This window comes from Galeopterus variegatus, unplaced genomic scaffold (assembly GCF_000696425.1).
Source record: "Galeopterus variegatus unplaced genomic scaffold, G_variegatus-3.0.2 Scaffold947, whole genome shotgun sequence".
Taxonomy (NCBI): Eukaryota; Metazoa; Chordata; class Mammalia; order Dermoptera; family Cynocephalidae; genus Galeopterus; species Galeopterus variegatus.
Genome location: NW_007727058.1, coordinates 129,078 through 144,246, shown reverse-complemented (window position 1 = coordinate 144,246; position 15,169 = coordinate 129,078). Strand labels below are relative to the sequence as shown.

The 15,169-nt window shown below is 37.8% G+C and overlaps 1 protein-coding gene across 2 annotated transcripts in view; it reads right to left on the bottom strand.

The window, feature by feature from the left end:
- The window catches only part of SETD2 (SET domain containing 2), an 82,702-nt gene that overhangs the window by 12,745 nt on the left and 54,788 nt on the right, over positions 1-15,169 (bottom strand). For both annotated transcript variants that reach the window (XM_008573642.1, XM_008573643.1), the window contains 3 exons: positions 11,086-11,220; positions 7,760-7,899; positions 3,728-3,839 (listed from right to left, as the gene is read on the bottom strand). In XM_008573642.1, the coding sequence (XP_008571864.1) occupies positions 3,728-3,839; positions 7,760-7,899; positions 11,086-11,220 (387 nt within the window). The remainder of the gene's footprint in view (positions 1-3,727; positions 3,840-7,759; positions 7,900-11,085; positions 11,221-15,169) is intronic.

Here is a 15,169-nt window from a genome sequence, read left to right as displayed (position 1 = left end):
TGTGACATTGTGGAAAAGGTAAGAGGTGAAGAGGGAGGGCAGGGTGAACAGGAGGAGCAGAAAGGATTTTCAGGGCTGTGAAACTGTTCAGTATGTTATTATAATGGTGGATATACGTCATTATGCATTTATCAAAACTCATAGATGTATGGCACCAAGAATGAATCCTAATGTACATTACAGACTTTGGTTGATAAAGATGTGTCAATGTAGGTTCATCCAATTGTAACAAACGTACCAGCAATGGTGCTGAAAGCTGACAGTGCAGGAGGCTGTGCATGCCCAGTGGCAGGGCGTATATGGGAACTCTGTACTCTCTGCTCAATTTTGCGCTGCCAAAATAAAACTAAAATTCCTCTAAACTTAAAATCTGTTTTGAAAAAAGGATAAGTATCTTTTTCAGACAAAAAACTGAGAGAATTCATAACCAAAAATCTGAAATACTTAGTATTTAATATATGTAAATATTAAAGGAAATGCTTCAGGCTAAAGGAAAATGATTCTAGATGGAAACTGAAATCTATAGGAATGAATAAAGAGTGCTGGAAACGGTAAATATGTGGATAAATGTAAGACTTTGCTGCAAGTTTCAAAAATTTCTTTAACAATTAGCAGACTGTTTAATGCAAAAAATAGTAATATATATATTCTGGAGTTTGTTACATATGAAAAAGTAAATAAAATGTATGGCAACAAAAGCACAATGGACAGGAGGGGACAAAATATAAAGTAGGTTCTGAGAATTATAGAAAAAGTAAATTATACTATAAGTAATTACAGAAAAATGGTATATTATATAACAGCAGACTGTAATAAGTGTGCATACTGTAAACCTCAGAAAAGTATTTCTCAAATTTTTAGGTCTCAATATCCCTTTACACTTTTAAAATACTGAAGAATCCAAAGAGGATTCTCTCCACCCCTCCCACCCAGCTGGCCAGTACAGGGATCAAGCCCCGGACCTTGCTTGGTTTTACCGGTGCCACGCTCTAAGCAACTGAGTTAACCAGCCAGCCCTTCCAAAGAGCTTTTATTCATATGGATTATATCTATCAAGATTTTTCATATTAGAAATTAAATTCAAACTGAGGAAAAAAAATACTATTTATTTATTTTAAAATTACTTTAATATGTTAACATTGGTAATATAATTTTTTGTATGAAAAGTAACTACTTTCCAAAACTAAAGAAATTTAGTAAGAGTGGAACTGTTTTACATTTTGGAAATTAATGTGATTAACAGAAGACAACTGGAGTCTCATTTCCTTCTGCATTTGATAATGTCATGTACCCTCTGGAAAATCCCAATATATACTTGTGAATGAATGAGAGTTGACAAAGGCATATAATATTTTAGTATTATTATGAAAACAGTTTTGACCTTATGGCTCCCTTGAAAGGGCCTTAGAACCCCTAGAGATCCCCCACACCAAACTTTGAGAACCACTTACTTAAAAAGCAGCCACTAAAAAATAAGTAAAACAAAGAGTAAATAATATAAGCCAATAGAAAAGAAAAAAACAGAATACTTAAAAAAAGGGCTGGCCGGGCCGGCCCAGTGGCGCACTGCTACAGTGCACGGCTTGGGAAGTGCGGCGGCGCTCCCGCCAAGGGTTCGGATCCCACATACAGACCGGTTCCCGCTCACTGAGCGAGGTGCGGGGGCAACACTGAGGGTTGCAATCCGTTGCCGGTCACGAAAAAAAGACAAAAAGAGAGGAAAAAAAAAAAAGGGGCTGGCCAGTTAGCTCAGTTGGTTAGAGTACAGCCTTATAACCCCAAGGTCACGGGTTCTCAGATCCCCATACCGGCCAGCCACCAAAACAAAAACAAACAAAAAAAGAGTACTTGAAAAAAAAAAATCTAAATTAATCCAAAAGAAAGCAGGAAAAGAAAAACAGAACAAAAAACAGATGGGGCCTGTAGTTATAAACCTTGAGACATAAGGACTGGTAATCAATGGGCTGGTCACCTGCTTTCTTTCCTTATAGATTCATTCAACAAATATTTTATTAAGTACCTCGATGTCTCTGAATGATAGATAAGCTAAATAGACTTCCCTCTTTTGCTCTTGGTAGGTACAGAACCTTCAGACAAAATCTATAAGCCTCCTTCAATATTTACTTGTGAAAAAGTTTCACATATGGTTTATTCTTCTATGAGATTTTGAAAAATCTCTGAAGAATGGCTCTCAAACATGACCAAAAGTACCCTTCAGTAACAGAAACATTCCTAAAGTCAGGAGGTTCCCCTCATCAATGCCAAAAGAGTTCCCCACACAAAGGTGCAGTCTTCTGAGCGGGTGCTCATGAGCTCTCTCCCAGCTCCCACGGGTCCAAAGCTCTTGAATGGATTTCACAAATACTCTCCTTCCACCTTCTATGATAACTGACCAAAACAATGCCCAAATCTTGCTCACCAGTCATACTCAACTCAAGTATAATCAAAATCATACTAGTGTACTTCAAAAAGTTCATGGAAAGATTCATATTACCTTTTAATTCTATTTTACCATGAACTTTAAAAAAAAAAAAAAAAAAAAGATGACCGGTAAGGGGATCTTAACCCTTGACTTGGTGGTATCAGCACCATGCTCTCCTGAGTGAGCCCACAGGCCGGCCCCTACCATGAACTTTTTGAAGTATCTTCATATTTTACAAACCATTACTATTCAACAGAAATATATGAGAAGGGCCAGCCCGTGGCTCACTTAGGAGAGTGTGGTGCTGATAACACCAAGGCCCCGGGTTCGGATCCCATATACGGATGGCCGGTTGGCTCACTGGCTGAGCGTGGTGCTGACAACACCAAGTCGAGGGTTAAGATCCCCTTACCGGTCATCTTTAAAAAAAAAAAAAAAAAAAAAAAGATAGATTAGATAGATAGATAGATAGATAGATAAATAAATAAAGATAGATAAATAGACAGGTGGATAAAAATAAAAAGAAAATTAAAAAAAAGAAATGTATTAGGATACTTTAAAAACAAAACAGTAACTTGTTTTTTCCTTAGTGTGATGCTCTAGCAGAGGGTGGGTAGCTGGGGTTACCTCCTTTGGTGAGGTTTTAACATAACCAATTTAATTCCATTACAGACCTACCCTACCAATCCCAAAAGGCAGAACATCAAAAAACAAACAAACAAACAAAACCCACCATCCATCTAAGACAGACTTCAGTTTAAAAAGACAAAACATATGTGAAAAGAAACTATATGTAAGGTACTTCAAAAAGTTCATGGAAAAATAGAATTAAAAGATAATACGAATCTTTCCATGAACTTTTTGAAGTACCCTTGTATATATAAATACATAACCATCAAGAAGAATGTAGCAGATCTACACGAACTAAGAGGGGAAGAGTTAAGACGTATTAAAAGAAGTTATAAAGGAATATAAATACTATGATCACCTTGGGAACTCTCTTGTTCTCTCTTTGCCTTTTGTTGTTATTATTAGTGCCCCACAACATGTTTTCATGATTGGTGTGTTCAAAACCTTCTCACATATATATATATCCCTCAAATGAGTAAGGAGATAGTATGCATCTGAGTCACTGAAAGTCTAAAAAATGTTTTCTCCATGACTTATCTCCACCTTGACATATGAATGATTATTCATATTCTTCAGAATAAGGAAAAAAGAATTCCAAGACCATGTGGCTACTGACCTTACACAACAGGACACAGACTCCCAAATGATCAGGAAACATGTGTAAACCACACTCACCTTCATGGGGTTTTCATCATATGTTGGGGTTCCCAGGTCCATCTCAGCTTCATGCTCAAGGCTGGCATCATCTCCTGGGCTTTCCCAAGTAGGAGGATCCCACTGAGTCTGCCTAGAAGGAGGTAAGAACAGCCATGCTGTCATGGCTAGAAAACACAGAACCCCTGCATAGGCATCTCTGTTCAAAAACATACATAAAATACAGGGCTAGTTGGTTAGCTCAGTTGGTTAGCGTGGCCTTGTAACACCAAGGGCAAGGGTTCAGATCCCCCTACTGGCCACAATGGAAACAAACAAACCAACAAAAAAAGAATTCTGGGCTGGCCAGTTAGCTCACTTGGTTAAAGCACAACCTTGTAACACCAAGATTACAGGTCCAAATCCCCATACCAACCAGCCACCAATTAAATTTTTAAAAAGGGCAGGCCAGTTGGCTCAGTTGGTTAGAGGACAGAGTTTTAACACCAAGGGCAAAGGATTCAGATTCCCGTACTGGCCAGCCACACACACAAAAAAATCAAACATACATAAAATACAACCTGCAATGAGGCACAGAACAAGTGGGTTCCATGAGATAGTGACATACTTTTGACATCTTCCCAGCAGCAATGATGCTAGCTCTGAGACTTATCCCTCCTCACTGTTTAGCCTACCATATTTCTGTGGGCAATGATGTGGCAACATTGACTGGATGTCAAAGAGGGAACAAAATTAAACATCTTGTCTGCCTCTCACCTGACTCTTAATGTCCTGGAAATAGGATTCAGCAAAGCCTAAAAAGTACAAGGAGTAGGTGTCTGATTATGCCACCCCTCTGCAGGTGAAGAGATCAACAGTAATTGTACCTATCATGTACTTAGAGCAAAATAAAATAAATCACAACACACTGCTCCCAATCCTTAAACATGTGAGAAAATTGTCTCTTGCTTCAGGAGCCTTCTTGTTTGCAGTTCTACCCCTTTGGTCTAATGAATGACAACATGGAAAAGATGTACAAGTTAAAAACCTGTGCCCTGGGCTGGCCAGTTTGCTCAGCTGGTTAGAGTGCAGTATTATAACACCAAGGCCAAGGGTTCAGATCCCCATATCAGCCAGCTGCCAAAAAACAAAAAAAACAAACTTGTACCCTCTGCTAAACATATTCCCAAGTGACTAAAAAAGAAGGGCTCAGCCATGTTAACTCACTGCGTGTCTACAGTGGTTTTTAAAATAAGCAAAGACTTCTTTTTTTTTTAAAAGCTAGATCTGTAGGATAAAAACTGGAAGTAAAGCTATTCATGTTCAGGAGTCTGAAAAGTTAGCAGTCACAGGGAACGCTAAGAGGGCAGTCACTTAAAATATTAAAAGCTTCAAAGGAGTTAGTAACATACCTGGCAGGTCAATCCTGCCAATAGAGTCTTCTGCTTTTGTACCACATCAATTTTTAGTCAGTGACATTAAAAGCACTTGATATGAATCAGTTTTATAGATGATTGTGAAAATAGCCTTTCCTCTGACCTATGGAACAAGTTAAAAAACAGGCTCAAGATTTCTACTGTAATAAAAGAGCCACAAGCAGCTGTGGGTTTTATTATAGAAACTGAACACACACATATACGTATGTATGTATGTCTGTCTGCTCTTAGGTGCTAGAAAGGACAAACCTAGAAAAAAAGATGGAAAAGGTACACAAAGAAATAAGAAATACAGGGCCAGCCGTGGCTCACTCAGGAGAGTGTGGTGCTAATAACACCAAGGCCACGGATTCGGATCTTATATAGTGATGGCTGGTTGGCTCAATGGCTGAGCATGGTGCCAACAACACCAAGCCAAGGGTTGAGATACCCTTACCAGTCATCTTTAAAAAAAAAAAGAAATAAGAAATACATCTCATCTGTAAAATTTCACCAAAAGGCTGGCCGGTTAGCTCCGTGGGTTATAGCACACCAAGGTCAAGGGTTCGGGTCCCCTTAATGGCCAGCCACCAAAAATTAAAATTTCCCCAACAACAAAACTGAGAAATACAATCTTTTTACTTTTATTTTTGCAAGTTTGATAGTATACTAAAAAGCTTGTTTTGATGTTGAAAACAAAGTTTTGGTTAAATTTGCAGACACTGGTTTTTAAAATCACTACACATTCAGTTAAAAACATAATGAAGCTTCTTTTCATAAAGGTATTTTAATGGGAGTAAGGAAAGCCTTTCTAAGCAGAAAGCATAAAGGAAAAATATTCAACTATATGACAATTTTAAACTTCTTTATGTCACAAGATATCACAAACAAAACATTTGCAATACCCTTGAAAAAGAGATCTAACAGTGTGGATAGAAAATGGGTAGATAACCCAAACAAGCAACTCACAAAAAATACAAATGGCCAATAATCCAACAAAGATGTTCCATTTCGATAATAAAAGAATTGGAAATGAAAGTCTCACCTATTAGGCTTACAAGCTTAAGAGCTGACATGAGGAAAAAGTCAGTTTTATATACTTTTTGTGGAAGTCTAAATTTGTACAAACTTTCTTTTTAATGGTAAGCTGACAATATTTCTCATTTTTAAATGTGTATCTGTCTTGCCCAACAATCCCACTTCTAAGAATCTACTAGAAGAGGTAGTAACATTAACATCCCTGAAGATGCCCAAACTATATACAAAATAGTTAAGGACCCAACAATTAGAGTGGGTTAAATAAAATTTGGTATAACTATACAATAGAGCAGTAGCTGGCAAACATTTTCGGTAAAGGATGATAATAACTATCTTTGACCTTATGGGCCATATGGTTTCTGTCACAACTACTCAACTCCACCACTACAGTGTGAAAGCAGCCAGATGATCTGTTGCAAACAAGCACAGTTGCATTCTAATAAAACTTTATTTATATGTAAAAACAAGTGGCCTGTGGACATAGTTTGCCACCTCTGTAATAAAGTACAAACAAGCACTAAAAATAACACAGTTCCATATTAAGTGATAGTAAAAGTTGTAGAAAATAGATTAGTAAATAAAGCTGAGTACAAAACATGCATCCTAACAACTTACATAAGATTATATCCTGATAAGTGTACACACACACACACACACACACACACACACAAAGCACCTATACCCATATAAACCTATCTGTCTAAAAAGATATTTTTTTAAAAAGCTAAATGAGTTATCATTGAGTAGTGGTGTTTCCAGTATTTAAACTTCCTTATCAGTACTCTTTTACTGTATATGTTTTCTACAATAAGCATAAATAGTTGTCAGAATAATCAATCTAGGTATTTTCAATTTGGGGAAAAAGTACTATCATTAAAAAAAATTGGGCCGGCCCGGTGGCGCACTGGAGAGTGCGCCGCTTGGGAGTGTAGCGGCACTCCCGCCGAGGGTTCGGATCCCATGTGGAGACCGGTTCCCGCTCACTGGCTGAGCGCGGTGCGGGCGCAACACCGAGGGTTGCGGTCCCATTGCCGGTCCCCGGTACGGGCGTGACACTGAGGGTTGTGATCCCGTTACCGGTCAGTAAAAAAAGACAAAAAGGAAAAAAAAAAATTCTAAGGAAAAGATAAATTAGGTTTTTTATATTATAGCAGCTGTGTCAAACTATGGCCCATAGACCAAAAGTAACCCAATGCCTATTTCTGTAAATAAAGTTTAATTGTAACTCAGACATACCCATTCATTTATGTATCATCTATGGCTGCTTATACTAGGAACTGCTTGGCCAGCAAAGCCTAAAGTATTTATTTTCTGGTCTATTAAAGGAAAGATTTTCCCATGCCCCTGATATCTACAGTGTTGAATAAAATCACTACCATTTTTAAAAACTCCTTAGTTTTCTCCAAGAGTCTTGCATATTAAAAGTACTCCAGAACATATCTAAAAAGGACCTAAATCTAAGGCCTAACATACATTGACAATGTGATTCTGGAAATCCACCAGCCCACAAGCACAGTGGACAGCTAATGACAAGAAGTCTACAACTATAAAATTCCCCTATGGTGGAAGCTTCTTTGACCAAGTGAAAGGAGATTAGGGATGCTCACACAGCCCCTCTTACCTTGTGATAACATGGTAGTAATAAATTTTCCCTTCTGGATCTCGGGCTGTCTTCCAGTTGGGAGGTAAGACAATGGTTTTTGGTTTGGGAGGAGAGGGCGGTGGCAGATCCAGGAGATTATTTGTCACAACCATTTCAGGCTACAAAGAAAACATACACATTTCGATCAGTGACATTTCTTTCAATCTGGTTGGACAGAACAAAATAACCCATTTAATAAGCAATTTGTAAAAATGTACCTCTGCCTCCTCTCAAAAAAAAGTATAAAGAAAAGGTACAATCTAAGAAATGGTTAAAGAGACAGTATATATACAAAGAGCTTTAGGGATCTATCAGAAAATTGACAGCTGGCTCCAAGTTCACCATCCAAGATACCACATTAAAAAATATCCAGCAGCTCATCATCTAGAGCAGTATTTTACAACTTTAAAAAATCAGTGATAAATACTCCCATTTGCAACAACATGGTTGAACCTGGAAAAACTTATGTTGAATGAAACAAGCAAAGCGCAGAGGGATAAATACCTCATGTGCTCACTCATGTGGGAGCTAAGAGAGAAAGGAAGGCAGGAAACAAAGACCACAGTAGTGCCGTGATCCAACAGAGGGAGAGAACATTCCTAGGGCTACGAATTGAAGTGGAGGGGAGAGGGGGAAAGGGAGGGAGGTTGGGGAATAATTGGGAGGGGACAAAGGGTACAAAAGTAATTTCTGGTAATGGGTATGACCCCAGTATGAATCTGGCCCCCACATCGTGGGCAGGAGGGGGGACAATCAGCTTTGTATCTCATGAATATTTGAAATTAATTAATTTTTTTTTTAATTGGTGATAAATGGCATATATCAACTTCAGGATACCAATTAGCTTGAATGGGCTTTAGATATACATCTATCTTAAAAAAAGAAAAGACCTAAAAAGCAAAAACGATGACAGAATATTAACATTTATTCATTATATATTTTCTGTAGATTTGAAACCTTGTAACTATATTTTTAAAATTTTAAGGCCAGGGCCGGCCCGGTGGTGCACTGGAGAAGTGCGCCAGTTGGGAGCACGGCGGCGCTCCCGCCGAGGGTTCGGATCCCATGTGGAGACCGGTTCCCGCTCACTGGCTGAGCGCGGTGTGGGCGCGACACCGAGGGTTGCGATCCCGTTACCGGTCAGTAAAAAAGACAAAAAGGAAAAAAAAAAATTTTAAGGCCACATTTTGAAAAACATAAAAACCTCATAATCGCTGTTATGAACTAAACTGTATCTCCCCAAAATTCACATGTTAAAGCCCTAACCCCACTGCGACTATTTGGAGATAGGATTGTTAAGGAGGTAATTAAGGTTAAATGAAGTCATAAGGGTGGGGACCTAAGCCAATAAGACTGGTAGCCTTATAAGAGGAAGTGACAACAGAGAACGCTCCCAGAAAAAAGGCCATGTTGAGGACAAAGAAAGAAGGCAGCTGTGTGCAAGCCAAGGAGAGAGGCCTCAAGAGAAACTAACTCTGCTGGCCCATTGATCTTGGATTTCCAGCCTCCAGAACTGTGAGAAAATTTCTGTGTTTATGCCACTCAGTCTATGGTATTTTGTTACAGTAGCCCTAGCATAATAGTATATGCCCCGTATATTCATGCTATGTAAGCCAATTAATGAAAAATAATTTTTTTTTGCTTTACTTTTGCTTGAGCAGTTAAAGAGGAATCCGAGACCCCAGGCTCAGATAAAATGTGCTCACTTTTAAGCAAACGTGGGTCTTTGAGCATCACTGATTTGTACATACCCCTCTTTATCTCTACTTCACCTAGCTGGGGTTTTTGGCCCAACTTAAATTTTACTTCCTCCATTCCCATGGTCCTCTATCTAGCCTGTAAAGCAATCTCTTTTTCCTAAGCTTCTGTATCACCTAAGCATATTCTAAATCAAGCTGGCTGGTTAGCTCAGTTGGTCAGAGTACGATGTTTTAACACCAAGGTCAAGGGTTCAGATCCCCTTACCGGCCAGCTGCCAAAAAAAAAGAATATTCCACATCATTCAGTACTTACTAAATTACTAATCCTTATCCTGCTTGGAAACAATTCTTTCCCCCTTGTCAAATCCTTAAACACTTTATCTACAACTGTCATGACACTAAACTCTGACAACATTTAGTATTATAGTAGTCCCCCCTTATCCGTGGGAGATATATTCCAAGACCCCCAAAGTGTGCCTAAAACTGAGGATAGAACCAAACCCTATATTCTTTTTTTCCTATATATACATACCTATGATAAAGTTTAATTTATAAATTAGGCACAATAAGATTAACAATAATTAATAATAAAATATGACAATTATGACAATATACTTTAATAAAAGTTACATGAATGTGGTCTCTCCCTCAAAATATAGTATTGTACTCACCTATTTTTAGACCTCAGCTGACTGCAGGTAACTGAAACCTCGGAGAGTGAAACTGTGGATAAGGGGGGACTACTGAATTCATTATGACCATCCTCTCTCTTATTTGGAAAGTCAATTTATAAGAACAGGAATGGAATCTTATTAATGTTCTTATTCAAAATGCCTAGAAAGGCCCAACTCACAGCAAGCACTCAAATATCTACTGTAAATACACACTGTCTTATTCCCTAATTGTTTCACGTAAAGTATTTTTACTCCACCTCTACTAACTGTCCTATTTGTCTAAAGCCACCATCATTTGCCAGACTGCTCCAAGAGCCTTCTCCAGATTGTCAGTGTTCTAAATAGCTGACCTGATCATGTTACTCTCCTGTGTAGACCCTTTCAATTGCTTCCCATGCCATCCTCTTATTTCTCATTTAATCCAAAAACAATAATAACATTTCAAGTTTTCACCATATCCTTCTGCATGTGTTTGCAAAATACCAAAAGCTTCTCTCAATATTATACATATTGTACAACATGTATTATGAAGTATATCATGCACTTCTATATTCCTAGTCCACGGAGTTGAGTATCATATTCTAGTACTCAGTAAACACTAGTAGATAGCTAGTCTAGAAAATTATTACTTTAAAAATTCATAGTAAAGTATAAAAATACAAGGTCAGTCAGGATAAATAACAAACAGGAAGGATCCTAGAAGCAAAATATATATTAATAAGCATAGCTGTAAATTCCACAGAATTAAAATAATTTTTAGACAGAAAGGTTGAGTGCATGCCCTCAGTGTGCTCAGGTGAAATTAGAGACTGCCCAAATTAAAAAACAAAGAACAGAGTAAAAAAACCAAAGATCAGAAACCATACCAAAACAAAAAGAAAATCTTAAAGACAAATAGCCAACGAGTTTTAGCAACTGCAATATTTCTTACTGGCTGTAAGGGCTGAGGCTGCCCTGGTGCAACTATTGTAGTCACGGCTGCTGTTGGTTGCACCACCACCCCTTGTGGGTGAGCTGTGAAAATCTGCTGTCCCTGGATGTACTGAAGACTTGGCTGGGCATAACTCTAAAAGATAAAATGAAAAAATTAACAATTTATACTTCTCTAGATCTAATATAGTAACTGACTTCCAAGTTGGCACAATCTTATTAAAAGATACACTCCTAAAATTTTTTTTTACTTTTCATATGTATATTTGGATACAAATGTGTAACAATCTTATGTTTCAAACTGCTAAGGAGTTGAATCCTGTACTGAAGGAAAGATCTTGATCCTACGGACTAAGATTCTACCAGATAAAATCACTCAGATGCATTAATTAGTAAGCACTCAAAATACAAAATATAATAATTCCAAATGATATCAGTAAAAACTCAAGTAGTTTGATTAGGCAAATGTAGCCATCTAGCAGGCTTCAGGATGAGTAATTATTGAGGGGACACAAAAAAAAGGAAAAGAGGAAAAAAAGAATACTTGACTTAGTATTCTGGAACAGCTTAATCTAAACCAGACTCAATGTTAATTTTAAAGGCAGAATTATCACCAGAATACTATCACAGAGCCAGAGAGAAAAATGCATATATTAGAATCACTTTCATCTCCAGGTATTTGGATGCAAAATGGAAAATCTGTGCAACATCAAAGATTTTGCAGAAACAAATATTATCTCCCACCTAATTCCTGTCCTAAAGTCTGAGAACCGGTTAAATCCAAAACACTTTAGAACACTGACGTAAAGCCAGATAATAATCATAAGTCAGCAAAAAGGGGGATATTAGCAAAGATGGTCAAATAATGTTTTGAAAGTTTTAGGGCCGGCCTGTGGCTCACTCAGGAGAGTGTGGTGCTGATAACACCAAGGCCACGGGTTCGGATCCCATATAGGAATGGCCGGTTCGCTCACTGGCTGAGCGTGGTGCTGACAACACCAAGACAAGGGTTAAGAGCCCCTTACCGGTCATCTTTTTTTTAAAAAAAAAGAAAGTTTTAAAGTGTATTCTAAAGGTGAAATATAAACAATACTTAAGGCTGTACTTCAACCCGGATAAAATAACCCATAAAACAAAATGTAATCTACTGGGTTCTATTCTGTGATCACCAATTTATCTGGAATGTGAATTTACAAGGGCCTTGATACCCATAAGGAAGCAGTCTGAAGAGCAGATACAAGAAGCAAGTTACTGTGCATGGATGTGTTAGTAATCCTGACTCTGAGTAGATAAACAGTTTCTAGGAGACTGAAGAAGACAGTAAAACTGATAAACTGGCACTTTCCTAACCCATACAGCTGAGCTCCAAACACTAAAATAAAACCCAAACTTAATTTTTTTCTGACCTGCCCTCCCAGTCTAATCTATCAGCAAATTGTGTTGGCTTTGCCTTTGAAATATATATGTATGTATTTTCTCATACCTCTAGTCATACCATGTGCAAGTAACCATATTCTCTTGCTTGGATTATTCAACAGCCTTTTAACTGGTCTCCCTACATTTGTCCTTGACTGTCACAATCTCTTTGTCCAGAGCAGAGTGACCCTCTTAAAATACATCAGATCATGCCATTCTGTTATAGCTGCTCCAGTGGATTTCCACATTACTCAGACTAACAGCCAACAAGCCTCATAAAGCCCTGGCCGTCATCTTGTTCCTCCACAAGGCCCTACTATAACTTTTCTGACCTCTTTCCTACTACTGTCACTTTCACTCACTTTGAATAGGATGAATTTCATAATTATATTCACACATTTTGATTGATAAACATTTAATATTGCGATTTTTACAAAACAATAAGAAAGCTAGGTGAAAATACTAATTTTGAGAAAAACCATCACCAGAATGACTATTTCTAGAGTGACCAGGAGCATCCAAATCTGTAACAGAAAAATGCTAATATTTTGGAGGCTAAAATTCCTTTGTCCCTCAGTGACAACGTGTTCATGAAGAATTTGTCTGACAAGATAGTTAAGTAAGGCTCATCATGCAGACACTTTAAAGTATTTGATTAATATCAAGAGTAAAGCTGTGATTTCTTTAGCATGAAGACTCTGGCTCCAAATATTGGCTGTAGGACTGGCTAGTTGGCTCGGTTGGTTCCAGCACAGCCTGGTAATGGATCAAGGATCCCTGTACTGCTCAGCCACCATTCTGGTCAAGGATCCCTGCCTGTACCACTAAGCCACCAAAAAAAAAAGGTACATAGTCTTGGCCGATTGGTTAAGGCAATGGACTTGGGGGGAAAAAAACAAAAACAAATGTTGACTTTGAGTTAACTTCTGAACTGAAATGGCATTATCTACCTTGATCATTCCCTGTATTCAATAGAATAGGCACTAAGAAAATGTTACCTGTTTCTAAAATGCAAAAGATATATTTAAATGATGAAAATTTACCATCCGGAAGGAATATAACACGCTGGAAAATACCCCCCCCCCCAAAAGGGCAAAAAATGCTAAGCAACATCAACATTGCTGAACTAAATAACTACCCAAGATAGCAACATTCATTTAGAGATATATTGTTAAAATAAAGGGAGAATGAACATTTTTCAGAGCTCTGTAGTATCTTTCCTTATCCAACAATCAAATGCCAATGCCAAAACTAACAGCAATATCTACTTATTAAAAAAAAAGGGGGGGGGGCCTAGCTGGTTAGCCTGGTTGGTTAGAGCGTGGTGTTGTAACACCAATGCCAAGGGTTCAGAACGCTGTACCTGCCAGCCACAAAAAAACAAAAATAATAATAAAAAAAAGACTTCCAGGCTTTCTAACAGAAAGTACTAATTAGGTCTATATAAATGAAAAAGGAAAAACTAGTTTGCAGATTGACTGAAATAATGCAGAAAACGTACAACTTGTGAGACAGATACAAATATCACATGCCTATTAAATCTATTTGCTGGGTAAAAACCTGTAGGAGATTGGCTCATTCATTCATATGGCTTGAAATTACACAAAAACTAATTTCTCAAATATAAATCCAGCTAAAATTATCTTAAAATGTGATTTTCAATGGGAATTACAAGTGAAAACCAAGAAGGTCCAATATGTTATAGACGGAAAAACGTTATTGTTCTGCCCTCACTTATAGAAGAAAAAAAAATCACTATTCTTTCATATTTTTATATTATTTTATGAAGTGAAAAGTTATAGTCCTTTTTTTTTTTTTAAAGATGACCGGTAAAGGGATCTCAACCCTTGACTTGGTGTTGTCAGCACCACGCTCAGCCAGTGAGCGAACCGGCCATCCCTATATGGGATCCGAACCCGGGGCCTTGGTGTTATCAGCACCGTATTCTCCCGAGTGAGCCACGGGCCAGCCCCTGAAAAGTTATAGTCTAAGCACTCAATTTCTTGAGATGTGAATTAGTATAACTTTGTAAGAATTGGTCACTTATTAATGTTACAAGATCATTATAAATCACATGACCATTAATATTGAGCCTTTATGTTTAATATGCAGTTGTGGAAAAACATGAAACAGCCTCCTTCTGATAACACATTTGCTCCAAAAGTTAAAGATACTGTACATGTATATACACATACACACACAATTTATATCGTGTTATCTACTACTTGATCATCAAGGTCACAATCGTTTAAGAACTTTCAGTAGTTCATGTTAGTAGGTTGACACTGGGCTTGAACAACACAGACCTCAAGACCTCTTCCTGGAGGTCAGATCTTTGGGGCAGATACTAATCTCATAGACAGGTGAAAGAAAGGATAGTCTGAGTCACCTTAGTCCATTTATCTACTACTCAAGAACATGGAAAGTGGATTAAGGAATCAGTAAGGACTCCTTCGTACGGACAGACTGAAAGTCTAGAAGCAAGTAAAATTGTCATGCCTCTTAGGGCTGATGAATAAACCCAAGAGAAATCTTTTGCTCATTGAGCTAGAAAAAATGAATTCTATTTTATAAGAACAACCATCTGACCAGTGAGCTCTCTACTGAGAAGTCTTTAATGGATATCTCCCATTGCTATTGCTTAGGCTCTAACACCGTGATTAAGGATG